At 43.1% G+C, this 24,927-nt stretch overlaps 2 protein-coding genes across 2 annotated transcripts; one reads left to right on the forward strand and one right to left on the reverse strand.

The window, feature by feature from the left end:
- The first annotated feature begins 923 nt into the window (after positions 1-923).
- On the forward strand, positions 924-8,740 carry LOC134569103 (adenine DNA glycosylase-like). The gene is made up of 7 exons (XM_063428004.1): positions 924-1,025; positions 3,189-3,302; positions 3,427-3,524; positions 3,862-4,006; positions 4,673-4,760; positions 7,837-8,028; positions 8,610-8,740. The coding sequence occupies exons 1-7, from the start codon at positions 924-926 to the stop codon at positions 8,738-8,740; spliced, it is 870 nt and encodes a 289-aa protein (XP_063284074.1).
- A 2,005-nt stretch (positions 8,741-10,745) lies between these two features.
- LOC134568525 (4-hydroxyphenylpyruvate dioxygenase-like protein) lies at positions 10,746-12,333 on the reverse strand. Its single transcript, XM_063427163.1, has one exon. It carries the CDS (start codon positions 12,318-12,320, stop codon positions 11,139-11,141), a length of 1,182 nt encoding a protein of 393 aa, XP_063283233.1. The 5' UTR covers positions 12,321-12,333; the 3' UTR covers positions 10,746-11,138.
- Positions 12,334-24,927: the final 12,594 nt, after the last annotated feature.

Below are 24,927 nucleotides of genomic sequence, written 5' to 3' on the forward strand. Positions count from 1 at the left end.
TAGTTATATTTTATTGATTGATATGGCCCTTGAGCCCGTATACAGCGGTGCAGGAAATATTGCTCTTTCTACATAGCCGTGTAATAAGCCATTCATTGCACTACGTCACACTTAATGTTAATCTTACACAGTAAGTAAAAGTTCAAATTCTAAACTAACGAAGAGCGAAACATGCTTAGTATGGCCTTTACATGTTTCAACGTCTGACAATGAAATGCTGATTTTACAGAAATTCTCCCAGTGGGCTCTCTGGGCTGACTGACCTTTCACAGCTAATTAATATTAACATTATCTGCACTGAAAAAAAGTTTTGAAAGAAAAGAAATTAGATTTATTGTTGGCTGATGTATTTGCCTATTAAAAGCATCCAAATTGTATAAACATGTATCTGTCTAGTTCAGGGGTATCAGTCTTTTACTACCTACTGCCCACTTTTGTATCTTGTTTTATTGAGGGTAAAATTTCCTTATGGCCCACCAGTGCCGCAGTAACTAATTTTATAGCGCAAGTGCGTAAGGTGCTGTGTGTGTGTGTGTGTGTGAGGTGCAGTGTGTTAGGGGGGCAGTGTGTGTGAAGGGTGTAGTGTGGGTAAGGGGTGCAGTGTGTGTGTGTGTGAGGTGTGCTCTGCCTGTGTGAGGAGGGCAGTGTGTGTGTGAGGGGGTAGTACCTGTGTGAGGTGGCAGTATATGTGTGTGTGAAGGGTGTAGTGTGTGTTTGTGTGTGAAGGGTGCATAGGGTCTATGCTGTGTGTAGGTGGGTGAGATGTGAAATCTATTTTAGTGTCTCCCCCTCCCTTCTTACCTTTTACCAGGGAGCGGGGACATAATGATGCAAGCCCTGGTGGTCCAGTGGTGGCATGTTCACTTTAGCCTCCAGCTCCTCCAGCTGCAGGCTGACTCTCCTGTCCTCCTGCGAGTGTTGCCATGGTAACGCAAAGCAATGCTGTGACCAGCCTGCTCGCAGGAGGAACACAGAGCCTCCCAGGCTTTCTCCTCCCTCATCTGGAACTAAGTGCCAGTGGGCTGGTGAGGGAGATATTTGATCTCCTCACTAGCTGAGAGGGCTTACAGCAAGGCTGGCTCTGCATGGGCTGGCAGGGGAGATGAAAGGATCTCCTCTGCCAGCCTTGGTCCATGGCCATCGAGGCCCATCGGGCGTTTTCTGCAGAACCCACCATCGCCCACCTGAAATCCCAAACCGAACACTAGTGGGCGGTAGGGACCAGGTTGACTACCCATGCCGTAGACATTATATAGTGACATGACCTCAGGATATCTTCCTTCCCTGCCAAGTCGTTCCAGCCTTGTCACTGAGTACTGACAGTAAGTATCTCTTTAAAAAAATCAGATATCAGGAGTTATTTATTGTAAACACACGGAGATCTGTGACATCTGCTTGGCCTTGTCAGTGTCCAGTAAGTTCTTCTTGGCCTCTGTTAGAAGGCTGTTTTGTGTCCTTTCACCTGAATCTATCTGTCATCATGGTCAGCCTATCTTTCAGGAAGGATTTGTCACTTGCAATGTGCAGTACCCCATAGGAGTTAGCGATAAGGAACAGAATTTATTTGTTGAGATAAGTGAACACTCTGTGCATCCATCAAACTGTTCTAGTCTTTTCAGTAAATGTAAAGATCAATCAATTTTCTAGTGTTTTTGTTACATTTAGCATCCAGAAAGTTGACTTAAGTATTCTCATTGGTGTGGGTAAACTGAATGGCAAGTATTTAGGGGTGCAACATATTCTGTAATGTCCTGTATAGACCCTCTGCAGATTAGGAGTCATCAACATAGCGTAGTCAGGAAGACATGGTGGAAAAAAATATTGTAGAAATCTGGCATAGGATGGTATAGGATGGAGCCATGTTTGCTCCATTTCGAAGTCTTTAAATGTGGTCAGAGAAAATGTTCATGTAATGAAAGTAATGTTTCATCATGACTATCTCAATGAGTCCTTCCTCTGGGAGTAGTCCTGCCATCTCAGTGGGGTATGGAAGTACATAAGTTTTATTAATCTAATATCACTTGTCTGTCAACAGTAGACAGTTCCATTTTCAGTTTTACCAGTAAGTCTTTAGTGACTCTGACATAGAAGGACTGGAACAAACAAGATTTTGCAGCGACTGGTCAATATATCTTGCAAGCATTTGGAAAGTAGTCTATCCCAGCTAGAGAGTTCATCCAGTTGGGTGAGTTGCGTTTTTATGGACATTCTGTAACGTATAAAATGCTAGTGTAGCTGGACATTTGTTAATCAGAAAGAAATGTGGTGATTTAGGGATGGAACGGGCAAACAGTCAGCTACAGTTTATTTTGGTTCTCTCTCAAGTATTTTCTAGCTGATGTTGCCTACATCATGCTGACCCATCCTGTTTCTATGAGTAGACAGGCTTCTAACTGTCAGAGCTGTAAGGCTCATGGGGAAATTATAAACAAATTTTAACCACTCTTTGTAGTGGTTTATAATATTTTACGGAGTGATGGAACTAAAGGAACTCTTCGATCCTTGGGGATATGCTTGTCCTGAAGATATTCAGCGAGGATGGTCTGGTGTAATGTGATGTTAGTTTTATAGTCCTTTTGTAACGGATCGCCTGGCACCCCGACTGGGTACCTCCGTTGAAGGATGCTCCTAGCGCTTCCTGAGGACTCCAAGCACTGCAGCAGACTCCATAACCACCGCCGCAGCTTGGTTGGGGTCTCGGCGTCTCCTACCCACCCTGGACCTACGACAAGGCTCCAGGTTCCAGTGGGTGAACCTCTCCTCCAAGAGAGTGAAACAGGAACAAGATCTTAAAAGAGCCTAGTAGTGATTAGCTAAGGGAGTATGCAGAGCATAGCAATCCCTTGTAGCAGATTCCCCCAATAAGAGACTCCACTCCAAATTGAGGGTGAAGTAGAACTGACTGTACTGGCACAGACAGCCTCTTTTATTCACATTCTACAAACATAGTACTGCCCACAGGGTTTTGAAATACAACAAATCAATCCGTACAATACACACAGACACTCCCACACAAAATCCTCCCCTCTGCCTGTTATATGATTACTGAACACAATGGTTAATATAATTATCACAGGCAGAGAAATACAGTATTATAAAACATATCACAGGGACCCTAAAACATGCAATAACCCCATAACCCCATTTCTTTACGTCCTCACCAAGCTGTTTGCTTTAATTGCCTTCAGGTTGTGACCGAATTTGGCGGCCGGATGCCCCGCAGTGCAGAAGAGCTGCAGAAGTTGTTGCCGGGAGTAGGGCGATACACAGCAGGAGCAATCGCTTCTATTTCCTATGGCCAGGTAATTAATTACTGTGTGGATCCCTAGATGACTGATCTGGGATTATATGAGTTTTGGATCAACAAAGCAAGAAAACTGTGGCAGATTACTGTCATGGAAGGTGTTTGTTTCTTTTTCTCTCCAGACGACCGGAGTTGTGGATGGAAACGTAATCAGGGTTTTATGCAGACTCCGCTGTATCGGGGCCAACTCTGGTTCACCGGCAGTAGCTGACAAACTTTGGTGGGTTTAGAAGATGGTTTATTTATGTCCTGGTTCTACCATACAGCCATTTTGTTGGAGCCTCACATGCCACATGGTACAGCCTGCTCCCTGCGAGGTATAATCTGTGTTAAACCTTGATGACTGTGTGGCAGTGATTGGCACTACCATAATATGGATTCCAGAAAATCAGAATAATAACTGAAAGCTGTTTTGAGGAAGGTCCTTGTTACCTCTGGTCTCCATTCTATATGCCATAGTTTAATTGTTTGTTTTATTGACCTATTATACAGCGATGCACAATATGTTGGTGGTTTATAAATAATTGCTGTAATACAATTTTCCTTTCCCTCTGTAGGGACTTGGCAAACCATCTTGTTGATCCTGAGCGACCAGGAGATTTTAACCAAGCCATGATGGAGTTAGGGGCTACTGTGTGCACCCCAAAAAAGCCACGGTGCACTGAGTGCCCCTTACAAAGCCAGTGCCGGGCATATGAAAAGGTAATGTGTGTTTGTGTTGATCCAGCCACTGCCCATGATTCCACACCATGTGAACACTGGGTGATACAGAGCTCTCGGGTGGAAGGTAATGTGTGTTTGTGTTGATCCAGCCACTGCCCATGATTCCACACCATGTGAACACTGGGTGATACAGAGCTCTCGGGTGGAGAGTTAAAGAACCAATTATTAAATAGGGGATACTTTTCTGATCTTTTTGCTGTTTAAACTACTACTTTAATTGTTTTGTTTTTGTTCCTTTGCTGTAATAATATCTGTTTTTATTTTTATGAATGCTGTTAACAGTGCTTTCTCCATGGTTTAGGTCTAGGAGGTGGGCAATGTGATGCTAGTGTTTCTATTGTTATGTTTTAGCCCAGTGTTGTGTTATGTGTGTTATAGGTTTGAATGCCGTGATGTGTTTGACCTTTTCTGTTCTGGTTTAGACCAGCTGCGGCCAAGGGGCAACATGGTGAATTGTGCCTCACCTGAAATTTATATCGTTAAACCATCGCTGCTAGAAATTCAATGTCTGTTATAGATCATCTGTTACCTGTACAGGAGACGATGTGTCTGGATTTAATTTAGCAATGTACAGTTTAATTCGCACATCGATTGCGGCCTGTGCTTTGTCCAGCGTTATCTGATGAATGACATGACTTCTTGTAGGTTGAAGCCGATTTAACATCAGCCGCCGGTAAACTAACAAACAGAAATCCCGACCCTAAATATGCCGCTGGAGACATTGAAGAGTGCGGTGAGTGCCGTGGAGTCTGGGACTGGGACTGGTTTTATCACTCCCCTCTCAGCAACAATTCAATCATACAAATCATCTGCTCTCTGATCTATTTTATTAGCCTTTTAATAAGTTGATCAAATTAAATTGTACCATTCTAGGACAGGGATAATTGTTAAAGGACTACAGATCCCATGATGCTTTGCCAGCCTTTAAGGTAAAGCTCATTGTAGGACTTGTGTTTCTATATCAACTGGTGGTTGTCATGATGAGGATCATTAGAAGGGGGTAGGGTACTGCATTTCCACTGATAGTGTTTATCATATTGGGGGCATCATGTATATACACTGATAGGCTATATCAGTGATGGCGAACCTTTTTGAGCCCGAGTGCCCAAACCGCAATACATGCCAACTTTTTTTCCTTAAAGTGCCAACACGGCAATTGCGTGTGTGTGGGTGTGGGGGGTGCATGTGTGTGGGGGGTGTGTGTGTGTGTGTGGGGGGTGCTGTGTGTGTGGGGGGTGCTGTGTGTGTGGGGAGGGTGCTGTGTGTGTGTGGGGGGGTGCTGTGTGTGTGGGGGGTGCTGTGTGTGTGGGGGGGGTGCTGTGTGTGTGTGTGGGGGGGTGCTGTGTGTGTGTGTGGGGGGGTGCTGTGTGTGTGTGTGGGGGGTGCTGTGTGTGTGTGTGGGGGGTGCTGTATGTGTGTGAGAGGGGTGCTGTGCTGTGGGGGGTAAGGGATACTGTGTGGGGGGTAGGGGTACTGTGTGTGGGGGTAGGGGTGCTGTGTGTGGGGGTAGGGGTGCTGTGTGGGGGGGTAGGGGTGCTGTGTGTGGGGGTAGGGGTGCTGTGTGGGGGGGGTAGGGGTGCTGTGTGTGGGGGTAGGGGTGCTGTGTGGGGGGGTAGGGGTGCTGTGTGGGGGGTAGGGGTGCTGTGTGGGGGGGTAGGGGTACTGTGTGTGGGGGGTTGGGGTACTTCTGGGGGGGTAGGGGTGCTGCTGGGGGGGTGGGGTGGTGCTGTGTAGGGGAGGTGCTGGGGGGGTGGGGTGGTGCTGTGTAGGGGAGGTGCTGTGGTGGGTAGGGGAGGTGCTGTGGTGGGTAGGGGAGGTGCTGTGGTGGGTAGGGGAGGTGCTGTGGTGGGTAGGGGTGGTGCTGTGGTGGGTAGGGGTGGTGCTGTGGGGGTGGGGGGTGCGTGTGTGTGTGGGGGTGCATGTGTGTGGGGGGGGTGTGCGTGTGTGTGGGGGGGTGTGCGTGTGTGTGGGGGGTGTGCGTGTGTGTGTGTGGGGTGCTGTGTGTGTGTGGGGGGGTGCTGTGTGTGTGTGGGGGGGTGCTGTGTGTGGGGGGGTTCTGTGTGTGGGGGGGGTGCTGTGTGTGTGTGGGGGTGCTGTGTGTGTGTGGGGGGGGTGCTGTGTGTGTGGGGGGGTGCTGTGTGTGTGTGGGGGGGTGCTGTGTGTGTGTGTGGGGGTGCTGTGTGTGTGTGAGAGGGGTGCTGTGTGTGTGTGAGAGGGGTGCTGTGCTGTGGGGGGTAAGGGGTACTGTGTGGGGGGGGTAGGGGTGCTGTGTGTGGGGGTAGGGGTGCTGTGTGTGGGTAGGGGTACTGTGTGTGGGGGGGTAGGGGTACTGTTGTGGGTGAGTATGGGTACTGCTGGGGGGTAGGGGTACTTCTGGGGGGTAGGGGTGCTGCTGTGGTGGGTAGGGGTGGTGCTGGGGGGTGGGGTGCTGCTGGGGGGATAAGGGTACTTCTGGGGGGGGTAGGGGTGGTGTGTTAGTATCCCACCCCCCTCCTTCTTACCTTCAATGAAGTGTTGGGGGGGGGACACAGCCATCCCTGGTGGTCCGGTGGTGGTAAGTACTGCAGGGGAGGGATCTGTGTAGCAGCTCCCCCTGTCCTCCCGCGCGATGCTGTTTGGAGCGTTGCCATGGTAACGCTCGGCAACGCTCCACACAGCATCGCGCGGGAGTACAGGGGAGCTGCTACACAGATCCCTCCCCCTGCCTCCCGACCCGGAAGCAGAATAGGCGCCTGCCGTTTCGGGCAGGCAGGCGCCTATTCTGCAGTGATGGCGGACCTGTGGCCGCGTGGCCGCGTGCCCACAGAGAGGGCTCGGCGTGCCACCTGTGGCACGCGTGCCATAGGTTCGCCATCACTGGGCTATATTATACACTAATAAGGATCATTATAAATGGGATACTGTACTTACACTTATAGATATAATGTGTATATACACTGATAGGCTATATTATACACTAATAAGGATCATTATAATGGGATACCTTACTTACACTGATATATATATATATATATATACTGTATACACTGGTGGTGATTATTATAAAAGGGGGGGATACTATATACATTGATGATCATTATAATAGTCGGATTCGGTGTATACCCTGATAGGGTTCATTATGATGGGGGGGATATGGTGTATACCCTGATAGGGTTCATTATGATAGGGGAGATACGGTGTCTACCCTGATAGGGTTCATTATGATGGGGGGGATATGTCGTATACCCTGATAGGCTTCATTATGATGGAGGGATACTGTGTATACCCTGATAGGGTTCATTATGATGGGGGGTACGGTGTATACCCTGATGAGGTTCATTATGATGGGGGGATACGGTGTATACCCTGATAGGGTTCATTATGATGGGGGGATACGGTGTATACGCTGATAGGGTTCATTATGATGGGGGGATACGGTGTATACGCTGATAGGGTTCATTATGATGGGGGGATACGGTGTATACCCTGATAAGGTTCATTATGATGGGGGGATACGGTGTATACCCTGATAGGGTTCATTATGATGGAGGGATACGGTGTATACGCTGATAGGGTTCATTATGATGGTGGGATACGGTGTATACCCTGATAGGGTTCATTATGATGGTGGGATACGGTGTATACCCTGATAGGGTTCATTATGATGGGGGATAAGGTGTATACCCTGATAGGGTATATTATGATGGGGGATACGGTGTATACCCTGATAGGGTTCATTATGATGGGGGGGTACGGTATTTACACAGATAGACGTACTATGCCTACTGATGATGATTGTTTTGATGCACTCACTTTCTGTTTCTATTTAGATTTGGCCCACGGTTCATGCACATTGTGCTTGCCCTCTTCTGACCTCTGGGACAGATCGCTTGGGGTGACAAACTTTCCCCGCAAATCTGCAAAGAAGGCGTCACGGGTGGAACAAACCTTGACCTGTGTGTGGCAGAGATGTGGACAAGAGGAGGAGCCAGAATATTTACTCGTTCAGAGACCCAGCTCAGGTAGATGAGATGTATGTCAGTACAACCCAAGGTATAACAGTATAATAGTGATGCAATGAGAACATATTCTGTGCCTGGTTTATACCCCACCCAGCACAGGTCTGCAGATAATATACAACGAGGGAGTGGTTTATAGACCGGGCTGGATTACAATTTGGCTCTGTATAACAAACATCAAAACTTGCGCATGCGTAAAATGTGAGGCCAGTCTTGTATGCGCGCCAGCTTCTTATGAATTAACACTGAACAGTCTAAGTTCTCATAAAACAGCCGAAGAGGTTATGCATACAAAACTGAAGGCACATATATACTACTGTGCATTCAATACATAAACATAAAATAACCAATGAACGGATTAGCAACAGATGCTGAGGATATGCCAAAAGAACATAAATAATGAAAAAAAAATATATAATGAAAAAAGGAAATATACTGGAAAAATTAAAATATAATGTAATTACAATATGTGATATGTAAGGATGCATCTATGCTTTGACCATTAATGATGTAACTATCTCCCAATATGAATAATTATATGTTTAATGGACGATGTATATGAACTCTGAGGTGTTATTGTGAAGACTCTGAAAGCTTCCATCCGAAAGATCAGGTGGAAACAAGAGGTAGAGGATTTGTATATTTGATGACCGTTCACGGACTCCACCAATCCGAAATGAAAGGAGGTGGAGCTATGGACACAAATGGACAGTAAGCAGCACGAATAGGACGTCTGATGAAGCCCAGGTCACGTGGGTGAAACGCGTTGCGTCACGAGTGGGCAGAGCCAGGATCCGAAACAAGGAAGCAACTGGAGCTGCTGACTTTTAACCCAATCGCTTTTTTTGTGGGAACTTGTACATCACAAGCCCAGAACTTATTGAGTAAGCAGTTTTAATTGTTAAACCAATAAATATATAATTTTATACTGCGCCATTGGTCCTGGATCTGTCTCCCATACAGTGCTGCAGAGTACGCTTGGTTTCCCTGGGATACCTGATTGTGGGATTTTTCCCTCTCCATAGGAGCCTATCCCACCCAGAGCCAGGGCTAATCAGGCTCTGGTAAATGTGAGTGAACTCCCAATTTTTTACAAGTGTGCTCTACAAAAATATTTGAAATCGAATGGTCTGCACTATGTTTATATGTATCTTTTCCGATGTTTTTTTTTTTAATATAATATTCTGGTAAGATATAAACTGACCTTGTGTGCAGACTATTTCAGCTCAACACCAGCTTCTGGTTTTGGACATTCTCCAATACAGCTACAGATGATTGGAATCTGTTGGACTGCACAAAATCAGGACTAGCTAAACCTTTCCTCCCCTCCCTGCTACCACATGATACGGTTACCTAGCGGTCTGATCTCCTCCCACTCCACTACCGCAGTGAACAGCAGACATCTTTAAAGTTTGTCAATCTGTCTCAATGTTGCGATTTTGCTATTTCAGATCTCCAATACAAGCTTACAATCACTCACACCTGCCACACAGGTACAGACCCTGGCCTGATTCATCCAGGCTTGCATGCATGCTGATGGGAACAAAACAGAAAAACAGTAAACCACGTTTTAAACTCCTGGTTTTCAACTCACACTTAACAGCCAACTTTAAGCAACTCCAAGTGAGTAAGCTGTCAGTTAGCTGTGGGTTTATACAGTTAAATAAAAACCCAATTAACTCCGCAGTTGCACACAGGGAAGAGAGACTGCTTTTTACCCGTTTGAAAGTTTCGCTCACATTTTCACTGTAAAACTTGTTTTTAAAATAAAAAAATCAAGTTGCAATGTATCTCCTCCCCCCAACCACCCAACCACCCACCACCACCTAACAATACAGATCATTTAACTTTCTTTGTGAATGTCATAAATGGGAAAATCATCAGGAAGAAAAAAGGAGCAGGAATCTAAAAGCATACATGTCAGGAAGACACATTTTGATGTCAGAAAAGGTGGAAAGTCACAAGTGTTTTTAAAAGTGTATTAAAGGATCACTATAGGGTTAGGAACACAAACATCTATTCCTGACCCTATAGTGTTAAAACCACCATCTAGCCCCCCTGGGCCCCTCATGCCTCCATAAATATAGCAAAATCTTACTGTATTCAAGCCTGAAGCTGTAACTCTGCATGCTGTTTGTCTAAAAAAAAATAAAAAATAAAGCAGTCTGCTGACATCATCAGAAGTGGTGGCCTGATCCAATCACAGTGCTTCCCCATAGGATTGGCTGAGACTGACAAAGAGGCAGATCAGGGGCAGAGCCAGCATGATTCAAACACAGCCCTGGCCAATCAGCATCTACTCATAGAGATGAATTGAATCAATGAATCTCTATGAGGAAAGTTCAGTGTCTGCATGCAGAGTGAGGAGACACTGAATGCTTGGATGCATTTTAGGCAGCCATGACCCAGGAAGGATCTCTAACAGCCATCTGAGGAGTGGCCAGTGAAGTTATCACTAGGCTGTAATGTAAACACTGCATTTTCTCTGAAAAGACAGTGTTTACAGCAAAAAGCCTGAAGGTAATGATTCTACTCACCAGAACAAATGCAATAAGCTGTAGGTGTTCTGGTGGCTATAGTGTCCCTTTAAACCATAACTAAGAATACATTGGAACGTTATACACAGATTGTGTAAAAATTTCAATGAATATATTTATTATATATATATATAACAAATAAGGAGAGGTTTTAGTTTTTTTTAAATAAAAACATGTGGTGAGGGAAGAGGGGAAGTGCAACAAGACATTAATTAAGGAGTGTTGTTGAGTGCATCTCTCATGGATCAAATTGTAGAACATGCGGGCAATGTACTTATAACCAAAGAGGTCCGTTGGTCCATAAGTCGATTTGTCATCGATTTTCACATCCAATATAAAGCAAGGATCTCTAATTTAAGCCGGTTTGCCTTCAACGTTCTCCTGGCAGCTAGAGTAAGTTCAAAGTCTTTGGAAGGAATGGTAATAATCTGAAGCAATCATGAAATGTCATTTTTATAAATCACCCCCATTTTTTCTGCTATAATGAAAAACTTCCATTTTTGGGAGAAGAAGGATGTAGAAAGTGCACTGTGTACAGTGTGTATGTAGATAAATAATTTTGCAGAATAAAGTAGACTAAGCAACAGTTGATCTAATTTTCTCATCATCTTTCTGGGTGGATCCTTCAAGAAAGTCGTTTAGGGCTCTCCATAAAGCACGGACATTTCCCTCCCCAAAGCCGCCTGCTCCCCTACGCTCAATGAGTTCCAAATAGAATGAGTCATTGCTCCAAAGGGGCTCGGCAAACACCTGCAAAAGGTATCCGTTTGGCATGTCGCTGTTCTGGGACTTTGAATCCAAAAGAATCCCAAACTGTGAGAGGGTTTCTGCTTGTAGCCCTACACCCCGGATTTCGTCCTGCTTTGAGGGGTCAGAGTAATATGTTGGAGGTTGGGTAGTAAAACATACTCCCTGATTAGCCATGGACCGAGCAGTCTTGAAGATATCTGTGGCAAATAGGCCAACATGCTGAATACCTCCTTCTTTGTGATGATTTAGGAACAGATCTAACTGGTTGGTTCCTTCCTGTGGCAAAGATTCTGCCAACACCAACTTACCACATTTTCCAAGCTCTGGGGAATCCATTGCAGTCAAACGAAGACCGATGTTGGGCCCACTAATTTCAAAACCTCTATCGCAATCCTCTTCTTTGCTCAGAGGGAAATGTTTGAAACCAAAACATCGTTCATACCACTTTATTATGTGTGGTGAGCTCCCACGTGGACAGGCATAAGTGACATGGTCAATGCAGGTCAAGTCACCAGGAACAACAGGATTACTGTCGCTTCTCAGGTTCTGGAACTCCGGAAGAAAGTTGTCTCCGTAACGTGTGCGGTCAATTAATGTATGACGCACATTTCCAACCACAGATTTCACTACACAAAATGTAACCGAGCCATAGTCATCATGGACTTCTGTAGGAGGAACTAGCAGCTGGCATCTTTCGCTAAGTAGCCGCTGGCAAAAGCCTGGTACGTCCTCCACATCAAAGCTGACATTGCAAGCGGTATCTGGAGATGGCAATGGAACAGCCGCATCATACAGCATGGACGATCCTTTGGTAGTCTTCTGGTTGTTTTCATTAACCATGAACACCACTCCTCCATTTCTCAGGGCCACTTGGCTTGGACTTCTACCATCTAGCCCTCGAGCAGCAAATGGCTGAAATTGATACTTGGTCATCAACTCCTGGACAACTCTCTGAGCATTGGATACCTGGAGGGTGATGTGGCTTAACCGGATCAGACGAGACGTCATTGTAAAGGGTTTCTGTATACAATGAGAGAACAAAGTTTAAGACAGAAATTAATTGGTGTATAATAAAAGCCAAGTGATGAAAATCACTTTGATTATACATGTTCTTATGCTAGGCTTGCATGCTCAACACAATGTATTTAGTCATGTTACATAGTTACATGGCTGAAAAGAGACTTGCGTCCATCAAGTTCAGCCTTCCTCACATATGCTTTTGCTGTTGATCCAAAAGAAGGCAAAAAACCCAGTCTGAAGCGCTTCCAATTTTGCAACAAACTAGGAAAAAATTCCTTCTTGACCCCAAAATAGCAGTCAGATGTCTCCTTGGATCAAGCAGCTATTACCCCACTAATTAGAAATTGTATCCCTGTATGTTATGTTTTTGCAAGTATTTATCCAATTGCAATTTAAACATCTGTATAGACTGACAAAACCACCTCTTCCGGCAATGAATTCCATATCCTTATTGCTCTTACTGTAAAAAAACCTTTTCTTTGCCTTAGATGAAATCTCCTTTCTTCAAGCCTAAATGTGTGACCTTGTGTCCTATGTATAGCCCTGTTTATGAATAGATTTCCAGATAATTGTTTGTACTGGCCCCGAATATATTTGTATAATAATGTTATCATATCCCCTCTAAGGCGCCGTTTTTCCAAACTGAAGAGATTTACATTTTTTAACCTTTCTTCATAACTAAAATGCTCCATTCCTTTTATCAATTTTGTAGCTCGTCTCTGCACTTTTTCAAGTGCCATGATATCCTTCTTTAGAACAGGTGCCCAAAATTGCACAGCATATTCAAGGTGTGGTCTTACCAGCGATTTATAAAGAGGCAAAATTATATTTTCATCTCGAGAATTTATGCCCCTATTTATACATGACAAAACCATACTGGCCTTAGCAACGGCAGATTGACATTGCATATTGCTACCTAATTTGTTGTCTATAACAATTCCCAAATCCTTCTCGTGTGTGGTTATCCCTAGTTCACTACCATTTAGGGTGTAAATTGCTTGTGCATTCTTAACCCCGAAGTGCATAACTTTGCATTTTTCTACGTTAAATTTCATCTGCCATTTTAGTGGTCAGTCCCCCAATCTATCCAAATCCCTCTGCAGCAAGGCAATATCCTGCTCACATTTTATTACTTTACAAAGTTTTGTGTCATCTGCAAACACTGATACATGGCTTTCAATGCCCATTTCAAGATCATTTATAAATATGTTAAATAGAAGCGGTCCCAAAACAGAACCCTAAGGGACACCACTTACCACTTTTGTCCAGCTTGAAAATTTACCATTTATGACAACTCACTTAAGCCAATGTTCTACCCAAGAACAAGAATATTCATCTAGACCAATTTCTTTTAGTTTGAAGACTAACCTATTGTGAGGAACCGTATCAAATGCCTTGGCAATATCCAAGTAGATCACATCCACTGCAACACCCTGATCTATATTTCTACTTACTTCTTCGTAGAATGCAATTAGGTTAGTTTGACATGACCTGTTTCATAAAACCATGCCGATTATTGCCAATAACACAGTTCTTCCCAATGAATTCCTGAATATTATCCCTTAATAGCCGTTCAAATAATTTCCCAGTCACAGAAGTTAAGCTCAAAGGTCTATAATTTCCAGGCTAAGATTTTGAACCCTTTTTAAATATAGGAACAACATCTGCCTTCCTCCGGTACAATACCTGAAACCAAAGAATCTTGAAAAATTAAATACAGAGGTTCACTTATTTCCCCACTTAGCTCCTTAAGTACTCGTGGGTGGATACCGTCAGGCCACGGAGCTTTATTTACATTAATTTTCTTTAATAGCTGTAGCACCTTGTCTCGAATTATCCGAACACAGGTTATCTGTAAGTTTGTTGCAGCGATCATATGCATATCTCTTGCCATAGGATCCTCATTAATATATACCGAAGAAAAATAGTTATTTAAAATTTCTGCCTTTTCCTGGTCTTCATTGACTAACAGACCCATCTCTGTTTTCAGTGTACCTACACTTTAATTTTTTGTTTTTTTAGAATTAATGTACTTGAAAAAATGTTTGGGGTTGGTTTTGCATTCTTTGGCTATCAATTTCTCATTTTCTAGTTTAGCCACTTTAATTGCCTTTTTGCAAGTATTATTGGCTTCCTTATATCTTATATAGGATGCATCTGATTGGTCCGATTTAAATGCTTTAAAAGCCCTTTTCTTATTTTTAATCTCTTGTTTTACTTCTCTACTAAGCCACATTGGTTTTAATTTGTTTCTTTTATATTTATTCCCCAATGGTACATACTGTGAAATGTACCTAATATTTGTTTGAATAGTTTCCATTTTTCCTCAGTGTTTTTATCACTAAGGCGTTCATGCCAGTCGATATGTTGTAGAGCTGCCCTAATCTTATTAAAATTGGCTTTTTTTAAATTATACGTTTTAATATACCCCACATGCTTTTGCTTTTTTGAGTTTATTTCAAAAGTTACCATATTGTGATCACTATTTCCCAAATGCTCCCCTACTTGAATGTTAGTTAAAAGATCAACATTGTTTGTTATAACGAGATCCAGACAAGCATCCTTTCTAGTTGGTCCTTGTACCAGTTGTGACATAAAGGTGTAATTTAACACATTCAAAAAACGGATTCCCCTAGCTGAAGTACTAGTCACTCTATCCCAATTTATGTCCGGGTAATTAAAATCTCCAATAATTAATGTGTTCCCCCGATTTGCAGCTTTCCCAATTTGCTCTAACAGCAGTTCTTCCTCATTAATATTTACATTTGGTGGTTTATAACATATCCCAACCAATAACGTATTTCCCTTTGTTTGCCCCAAGCAGATATCTACCCATAAAGCTTCCACATTTTCCTCGTCACACTCCACATGATTTGACTTGAACTCATGGCTGACATAAACATACCCCACCACCCTTTTTCCTATCCGTCCTAAATAATGTGTGCCCATTTGTCTCATCCGACCATGTTTCTGTTATGCCTATTATATCGTATTGTTTAGTGTATGCTATTGCCTCTAGTTCCTAGTGGGGTGGGCAGCAAGCGTTTACTCACCTCCCAGCAGCTCCTCCAGCTCCCCAGTGTAAATCTCGCGAGACCCGCGGCCGTCAGAGCTGGCCGCGGGTCTCGCGAGATTTACACTGGGGAGCTGCTGGGAGGTGAGTAAACGCTTGCTGCCCGCCCCCCCCAGGACCGCCGGGCTTGTAATGAGCCTGGCGGTCCTGGGAGGTATTATCGGCAATATCGGTATCCCTATTGGCCGATACCGATATTGCAGAAAATACCGAATATCGGCCGATTATATCGGTAAAACCGATAATCGGTCAATCCCTACTTCTAGCCATCCTATCCCCCAGCACAGCAGACCCTCTCCCGTTTAGGTGCAATCCATCACTTACTTCCTAGATCCCTGAACTCACTCTTTAGGACCTTCCATTTTCCTCTGACTTTGTCATTGGTACCTCATTGTCATTGGTTTGTTCTTCCTCACAGAATGGATGTTGTGGCAATGAGTGAAACGTGTTGTGCAACAGTGACAAATTGTCCCTCTTCACATCAAAACATAATTCTAATTACCATTTCCAAGGAACGCTATAGTATTACAAATACTATCATGTATTCTTAATGCTATAGTGTTCTTCTCCCAATAAAGAGAAGGTTTACTCAGCTTTTACTTACCAGGTCCTCCGTTCCATGACACCATCCAACAGGCATTGCCTCTTCAGCTTCTGAGAGCCGCACTCAACCAATCCAATGCCTCTCAAAGTAAAACATTGAATCCAATATTCCACATAATCAGCATTTGATCACATTCAAAGTCAAACAATTATGAGAAGTGCCTCTAGTTCCGGTCAGGAAGAAAGCCATAAGAGGTTTGGCTAGCCCTGCAATTACACTGCCCTATCTACTAAACAGCAATGATTTTATTTTTTTATATTGCAAGACTAAAAGACAGGGACACTGCACCCATACTGCTTCACTGAGATGAAGTAGTTTGGGTGCCTTTAGGGTACCTTAACAAGTAACAGAATGGCACATTTTTAGGTCCATGAATGTATCCCCTCTGGTAATAAACAAGTTATTACATTTAAAAGAGAAATGAAGAATATATACTGTGAACACTTTATTGAGCCATAATATTAATACATTCATGATACTTTGTTTAGTTCGTTAATAGTATGCAGTATGTGAACATACGGTCAGGGCTCATTCACCGAAGTGAAAATGAAATCTCCCCTTACACCATATCTTTCGCTCCAAATAGGTTTTGGCCTACCATTTAGAAGTTATACTCCACATACCGTGTGCTGTATACTGTATACATTGAAAGATTAAACTCATGCAATAATACAGATAGAAATATAACCTTTATTCTTAAAATTGGTGATATTTACATAAGACAGATCTAACTAGTGAGTGCAAAAAAACAACAAAAAAAGAGAAATATTTACATAAAGACAAATCCCTCAAGTATAGTGTAATTATTTCAACGTAGCCATCTGTGGCGGAACCAACCTCGCCACTGTGCACTGGAGAAGCCTGGTTGCTCGCCTGCTCCCGTTAGACTATGGCCCCTGTTCTTTTTCCCTGCAGAAAGGCTGGTTTGTGCCTTTCTGCGGACTGTTAAAGCCATGCTACCCCAGATAGCTATGCCATGGAGCCCAGCTGTATACTGAAAGACTGTATGAAAGACTTTGGCTCCATGGCGATTGAACTGTATGTATGTGATCTGAGCGCCATCCGGTAATAATGTGCGCTCAGATCTAAGCTATCTGGGGATAGGTAGAATGTCTGTATTTTATGTAATAAATGTAACCTTGTGTATTTTACTGTCTTTTTACTGCCATGTGCTTAATGGAGTTTTGCCTCTGTCCTTGGAGATAATTGGATTACTTCTCAATTATCTCCAGGATAGAAGACTCTGTGGAACTGGTTTTGGGCAGAAAAGCCATGCTTCATTTGGTCACAAAGGACCTCAATCTATCTTTTGAACCAATGGACAAATTTGGATGATTTTGACATATGTTTGTATTTGGAGTATGTTGATTCGGAAAATGTAAGTGTAAATGTGATGCATACTTTCAAAGTTATGAATAATGTGGAAAAACTGTATTCCTCTGCCTGTGATAATTATATCACCCATTGTGTTCAGTAATCATATCACAGGCAGAGGGGATGATTTAGTGTGGGAGTGTCTGTGTGTATTGTACGGATTGATTGGTTGTTCTGTAAAACCCTGTGGGTAGTACTATGTTTGTGGATTGGGAATAAAAGAGGCTGTATGTGCCAGTACAATCAGATTCTGCTTAACCCTCAAAACAAAGTGTTGTCTCATTATTGGGGGAATTGGATTGTATGCTGATCGCCGGGAGTGTAACCCTTTCGTATGGTTTTCCTGTTCGGCTGTTTCCAGGATTCGTAGAGTTTGCAGTTCGGGAGATTGGTGCTTACAGCTGCTGGTGCATCTGGAAAGGGGAAGATCTACTAAACGACTTTTAACCCCTTTTATGCCTTGGGGTGCCGTTACACCATCAATGATCAATTCATTAGGACATAGTAACATTTTATTAAAAGTCAATATAGCCGATCTCTATTAATATGAGTTGTTCTATTCTTTCCCTCAGTTATCCTAAATAGGCGAGTCGGATCTACCTATGATAATTCATATTAGGAAGCACTAGGTTCAGACCTGCATTTTTAGAAGTGTGGACACAAATTGCAACTTCTCATATCACTACGTAATTTCAAGGGTTAGAATTAACCCAGTTCTCTTACCCCCTCCTATTTAAGGACCAAACTTCTGGAATAAAAGGGAATCATGACATGTCACACATGTTGTGTGTCCTTAAGGGGTTAAACCATTGAATTTTATAGTAAAATTATTTTTTCCAATCTATCTACATTTCAAAAAAGGTTAAATGTTAATTATTCATGACCTAGTATTAGGCAATCGTATTATTACTGTAAATTATTATTTTTGTGTCTTTGATCTACGTACATCTATATATGATGTATTTTATTTTTTGTATTCATATATTTATGTAAAATATAAAATCTTTCCATAAAAAAAGATTTGAAAAAATTTATTTGAGAGATATATATATATATATATATATATATATATATATATATATATATCTCTCAAATAAATTTTTTCAAATCTTTTTTTATGGAAAGATTTTATATTTTACATAAATATATGAATACTTTTATAATGAATACAAAAAATAAAATACATCATATATAGATGTACGTTATATATATATATATATATATATATATATATATATATATAAAACGCTATAATATAGAATGGCCACTAGGTGTCGCTGACGTAACACATTCATGTGCAATGAACCATTATACAGCCACTAGTAACAGCCGATTGTTCACAAAAAAAAAAAACTAAGATCTAAGATCAATGAATAAATTAAACAAATCTGTTTAATTTACAGGGAAAATAGCCACAAAGGCAAATCGTAGACGCACTGGACACGATTCACCCGGCTCACATTACCGGGAGCCTCAGGAGTGCTAATCAGGTTTAAATACCTCTTCCCATATTCGTACTGGTAGATTGCCAGGTCACCTGATGTAATCACGCATGATGGCTGCCAAGACAAATAACACTGGAGATTTTGCACGTGGAGTCTAGTTGCCAGGTTTTTCAACGTCAAACGTGCAACTCTTAAAGGGACACCACAGTCATCAGAACCACTACAGCTTAATGAAGTTGTTCTGGTGAGTATAGTCTGTCCCTGCACGCTTTTCAATGTAAACACTGTTTGTTTAAGAGAAAAGGCAGTGTTTACATTACAGCCTAGCAACACCTCTAGTGGCAGTCACTCAGACGGTCTCTAGGGGTGCTTCCTGGAGGGGGGGATTTAACTATAAATAAGACAATTACAAGAATACTTACAGGAACAATAGGTTGAAGAGGACCCTGCTCAAACGAGCTTACAGTCTGTAGAAAGTGGGGTATAAAACCCATTTGGACAGGAAATAGCAATCAAATAAGGTGGGAGTGAACCAGAGTTGGAGGAGAGAGTAGAGACAGGTATGTGAGGTAGAGGTTACTCTGGGAGGCCATAAGCTTTTCTAAAAAGATGGATTTTAAAGCCCTTCTTAAATGATTGAAGACTAGGGGAGAGTCTGATGGCGGTAGGCAGGCTATTCCATAGGAAGGGAGCCGCCTGCGAAAAGTCCTGCAAGCGTGAGTTGACCGTACGGGTGCGAGCAGCGGACAGGAGAAGGTCACGGGCAGAGCGTAGAGACCGAGAAGGGGCATATCTATGGATCTGTGAGATATAAGAGGGGCTAGGATTTGTCAGTGCTTTATAGGTGTGAATTAGTACCTTGAATTGACTCCTATAGGATACAGGAAGCCAATGTAAGGACTGGCAGAGGGTTGAGGTTTGATAGGACTGGCTAGAGAGGAAAATCAGTCTGGCGGCGGCATTCATTACGGACTGTAGCAGAGCAATATGGCTTTTGGGAAGACCAATTAAGAGAGGGTTACAATAATTACTAGAAAAGCTACAATTTCTGGGGAAATTGTGTGAAGTGTTCTTGCCTCCACCTGGAGTGGGCGGAGTAACTTATTCATTTATATAGCACATTTATTTGCCACGTTGTTGCCTAAAGTGCTTCACCGTTACATTAAAACATACAGTTATAAAAACATTAGCAGGTGCAAAAGGCCCTGTCTATGACATCACTTGCTGCTCCAGCCCGGCACAGGTCAGTATTTTGGCGTTTGCCATCTTCAAACGGTCGTATTTTAAAAACTATAAATCCTACAGTGAAGAGCTTTATATTGTGAGAATCACAAGACCCAGACCTACATTTTGATGCATAGTATGTCTCTGAAGTATTACAAATGAAGGCACAGTCACAGTTTAGAAATTGCCCTTCAAGTTTGAGCTGGCTTGAGTGAAGTTTCAATGAATGTCAATTGACGGCGTGAGTTTCAAACAAATGGTCATATTGTGAAAACTATAGGGACTATGGCTTAGCTGTGGACATTTTAGTGGCAGCAGGGATAGCTGAACGTTTTGGTATAAGATTTGTGTAGGTGGGCTTCAAACTGAGGGAGTGGTGGCAGTTTAGAAATCATGTCCTGATTTTTCAGCTTTTGCCAGCTCCCACTCTAGCTTTGCCATTCATTCCTATGGGACCAATTTCGCCACAAGAACGATGATATTTCGAGAACCATTCGGCGAAACGTTCCACAAAGTATAGCACACCAATCGGGAACAATCCGCACGTTTCGGTATATTACTGTCTATGTAGTGTAAAAACTGTGGGAGGAGTTAGGGTGGTAAATTTGGCTATAATAATAATAATATATATGTGAGATAACATTAAGTGGTGGATGCGGGCTATGTTTTTAAGATGGAATCTACAGAATTTTGCAACATACTGGATGTGAGGCTAGAATCAAGTATGACGCCAAGACAGCATGCTTGCAAGGATGGACTTATGTGGATACCACTAACTTGAAGGGAGAGTGAAAGAGGAGGATCAGTATTAGGAGGAGGAAAGACAAGGAGCTCAGTTTTTGAGATATTGAGTTTCAGAAAGCGGGAGGACATCCAGTCAGAGATGGAAGAAAGGCAATTAGTGACACATTGCAGGACAGCAGGGGAGAGGTCCGGGGAGGAGAGATATATATGAGTGTCATCAGCGTACAGGTGGTAGTGGAATCCAAATGAGGTAATACGTTTGCCAAGAGAGGCAGTATAAAGAAAAATAGAAGGGGACCAGGAACAGAACCTTGGGGGACTCCAACCGAGACAGGACAAGGGGAGGAGGTATCATTAGAAAAGGAGATGCTGAATGAGCGTTGGGAGAGATAGAAGGAAAACCAAGAGAGGACAGAGTCACAGAGACCGAGTGATTAAAGAGTTTGAAGAAGGAGAACATGATCAACGGTGTCAAAGGCAGCAGAGAGGTTAAGAAGCATTAGTATGGAGTAGTGGCCTTTGGATTTAGCTGCAATTAGGTCATTAGTAAATTTGATAAGTGCAGTCTCAGTAGAGTGGAGAGGGCGGAAGCCAAACTGAAGAGGGTCAAGGAGAGAGTTGGAATTGAGGAAACAAGTCAGACTGGTTGTAATGGTATTTATTAATTAATGACTTTTTGTCATAAAAAAGCATAATGAGCTTAATGCTTTAGAGGCACCACTAGGGGTCAGTGTGCTAACTCATGTGCTTCTGGAAGTGACATCACAGGCCAGCCTACTTACTGGATAAAACCAAATAGTAGGAGGAACTCTCTCGCTTTTTCCTTTGCTTGCATTGATTGAAGATGTAACTGACTGTATAGCTCCAGCCAAACAGGCTGGAGCCATGTAAGTAATATGTTGTAGTTTGTATTGTGTAATTATTGTAGTAAATTGACATTCTGCTGGCATTTGTTTAATTGTTATTATAATTATATTAAATATACATTTAATACTACAATGTTTTGTGTATTTCCTATTATATATTCGACCATAATACCGAACTCTAAAAAATATTAAAGTTGTTATTTGTTGCTTAATTATTATATATTAATTAATATTCATATTTAAGTCACGACTTTAACACTGGTAAAGACCAGTCTTTCCAGAAGCTTTGAGGAAAATGGGAGCAGGGATATGGGACGATAGTTAGAGGGGGAGGACAGGTCAAGAGATGAAGAGGTTGTGGACAGCAGGGGATTTTGTAATATTGCAAACAGAGCGTGCATTCCAGAGGGCAGTATTGAAGGAGGATTTAGAGGAAGAGTAACATGAGATGGGTATGAGATTGGTGTGGTTCCTTGAGTTAGTATGTGGTGGGTTTGCCGAGATGACACCAGGATTTGGAGAGACATCACCAGCTGCTAGGAGCAGAAGGATAGAAAGGAAGTGAAGGTGGGAGTAGGATTTGTAAGTTTTGTAGGAGGGTATATGTATGTAGAGGATTTGGGAGGAGTTGGTGGAGATAGGCTGGAAAGGTATATGTAGAGTGCATGGGATGAATAGAGAGGGGAGAGGAGTAAGGTGGAAGTAATAAAGATGTTGTCTCCAGGGACAGGTGAGCAGAAGGATAGGGATATTTTAGTAATGAGAGAAGTTAGTGTGAAAGTGAAAAATAGAAGGGAGAACATTAGAGAAAATGTGTTTTGTTATATAGATATAAAGATTATACATAGACAGACACACACACATATACATATATATATATATATATATATATATATATATATATATATATATATATATATATATATATATATATATATATATATATATATATATATATATACACACACACACACACACACACACACACCCAAGAGTGTTTTAAATCACGGTTAAGGAATGCAGTTTGTTAACAGAGGGATTTCGGGTGAGGTGAGGTTTAGTGACGTGATTGGTGTGTTTTGAAAACCAGCTGATCTGCCCGATCTATAAGTATGGTAATGACTGAGGTGAGGTGAGAGCCACCCAGAGATTATACCTCTGCTTAGGCTTGGTTGCCTGTGAGTACTGGGTGTTGCTAATCAATGCTGGTATTTGGGGCCCAGTCTGAAATATAAAATCTGGGGTTAGAAGAAAAAACCAAAACAAAAAAAACACACCATTATGGGTGGGGAGACATGGAGATATTGAGGTAATTAGAGATGAAAAACCATTTGGGATAAAAAGATATGAAGGATTAGATAGGTGAAAGTCATAAAACGTGAACATACATTTCCAAGACAATCAGTGAAAGAAGTAACACTAGCTAAACAAACAATTAACACAAAAGTCATAAATAATGAACATAAAAATAACAAGATTATACATGCACCAACTTTAAAATAAAGATCAGGATGGGAGATCAATTAAGTAGTGAGAATACAGGGAGGGAGGTGGAATAGAATACAATTTTAAATTAAGAAATAAAGGGAAACAATACGTAGAACATGTAATTCTTGAATAGATCTTCCACAGATGATACCTCTGCAAAGCTAGGCTGCTTGTGAGTACTGGGTGTTGCTAATCAATGCGGTTATATGGGGGCCCAGTCTCTGCTTAGGCATTTCTGCAAAGCTTGGCTGCTTGTGAGCAGGCCCGGACTGGCCATCGGGCACACCGGGTAAATGCCCGGTGGGCCGCGGTGGCCATGGGCCGAGGCCGGCAGGGGAAGGTCCCAGGCTCTCCCCTGCCGGTCTATGCAGGGCCGGCACTATCCGAGCGCCGGCCCCGCTGTTTTCAATGAAGGGCCGGTGAGGAGATCAGAGATCTCCCTCACCGGCCCCCTTGGAGAGACATGCGGCTGGGGAGGGAGGTAGAGGACCCGGCGGAGCTCTGTCTTGCAGCTCCGCCGGGTTCCTCTCGCGAGCTCCGGCGCGTTGCCATGGCAACGACCGGATCTCGCGAGAGTGAACTCTAGCCCTCAGGCTAGAGTTCACTCACCACTGGACCACCAGGGATGGTGTCGGAGTGCCGGTCCCCCCCCTCCCACTCACCAGCATGCCGGTCCCCCCCTCCCAGGCTAAAGGTAAGAAGGGAGGGGGGGACATAATGCATACTCTTATTTTATTTTACCCCCCCAACACTCAATCCCTTCTAACATTCACACACAGCACACACATCACTATCACACACACAGCACTCTCGCTCCCATCACACACAGCACTCTCGCTCCCATCACACACAGCACTCTCACTCCCATCACTCACAGCAGTCTCACACCCATCACAGCACTTTAACACAGCACTCACATCACACACAGCACTCTCACACCCATCACACACAGAACTCTCACACACATCACACTCAGCACTCACACACATCATCCACAGCACTATTACACTCGGCACTCTCACACACATCACATTTAGGACTCACACACACATCACACTCAGCACTCACGCACATCGTCCACAGCACTATCACACTCGGCACTCTCACACACAGCACATTTAGGACTCACACACACATCACACTCAGCACTATCACAAAACACATCATACACAGCACTCTCACACACATCACACTCGGCACCCACGCACATCGTCCACAGCACTATCACACTCGGCACTCTCACACACAGCACATTTAGGACTCACACACACACACATCACACTCAGCACTATCACAAAACACATCTTACACAGCACTATCACACACAGCACCCTCACACACACATCACCCTCACACACATCATCCACAGCACTATCACACTCGGCACTCTCACACACATCACATTTAGGACTCACACACACACATCACACTCAGCACTATCACAAAACACATCATACACAGCACTCTCACACACATCACACTCGGCACCCACGCACATCGTCCACAGCACTATCACACTCGGCACTCTCACACACAGCACTCTCACACATCATCCACAGCACTCTCACACATCATCCACAGCACTATCACACTCGGCACTCTCACACACACCAATTAAGTAGTTTGACATAGACAGGGGTCTCCTGGTACCCACCTACCTCTCAGTTGCACCACATCTACTGAGCTACAGCACAGGGGCAATGTTTTAGATGCCAGGATACCCATTTCACCACAATAATACTTAATATATGATTGGCACAGGGACACAGTAAACACA

Source organism: Pelobates fuscus, chromosome 7, assembly GCF_036172605.1.
Source record: "Pelobates fuscus isolate aPelFus1 chromosome 7, aPelFus1.pri, whole genome shotgun sequence".
NCBI lineage: Eukaryota > Metazoa > Chordata > Amphibia > Anura > Pelobatidae > Pelobates > Pelobates fuscus.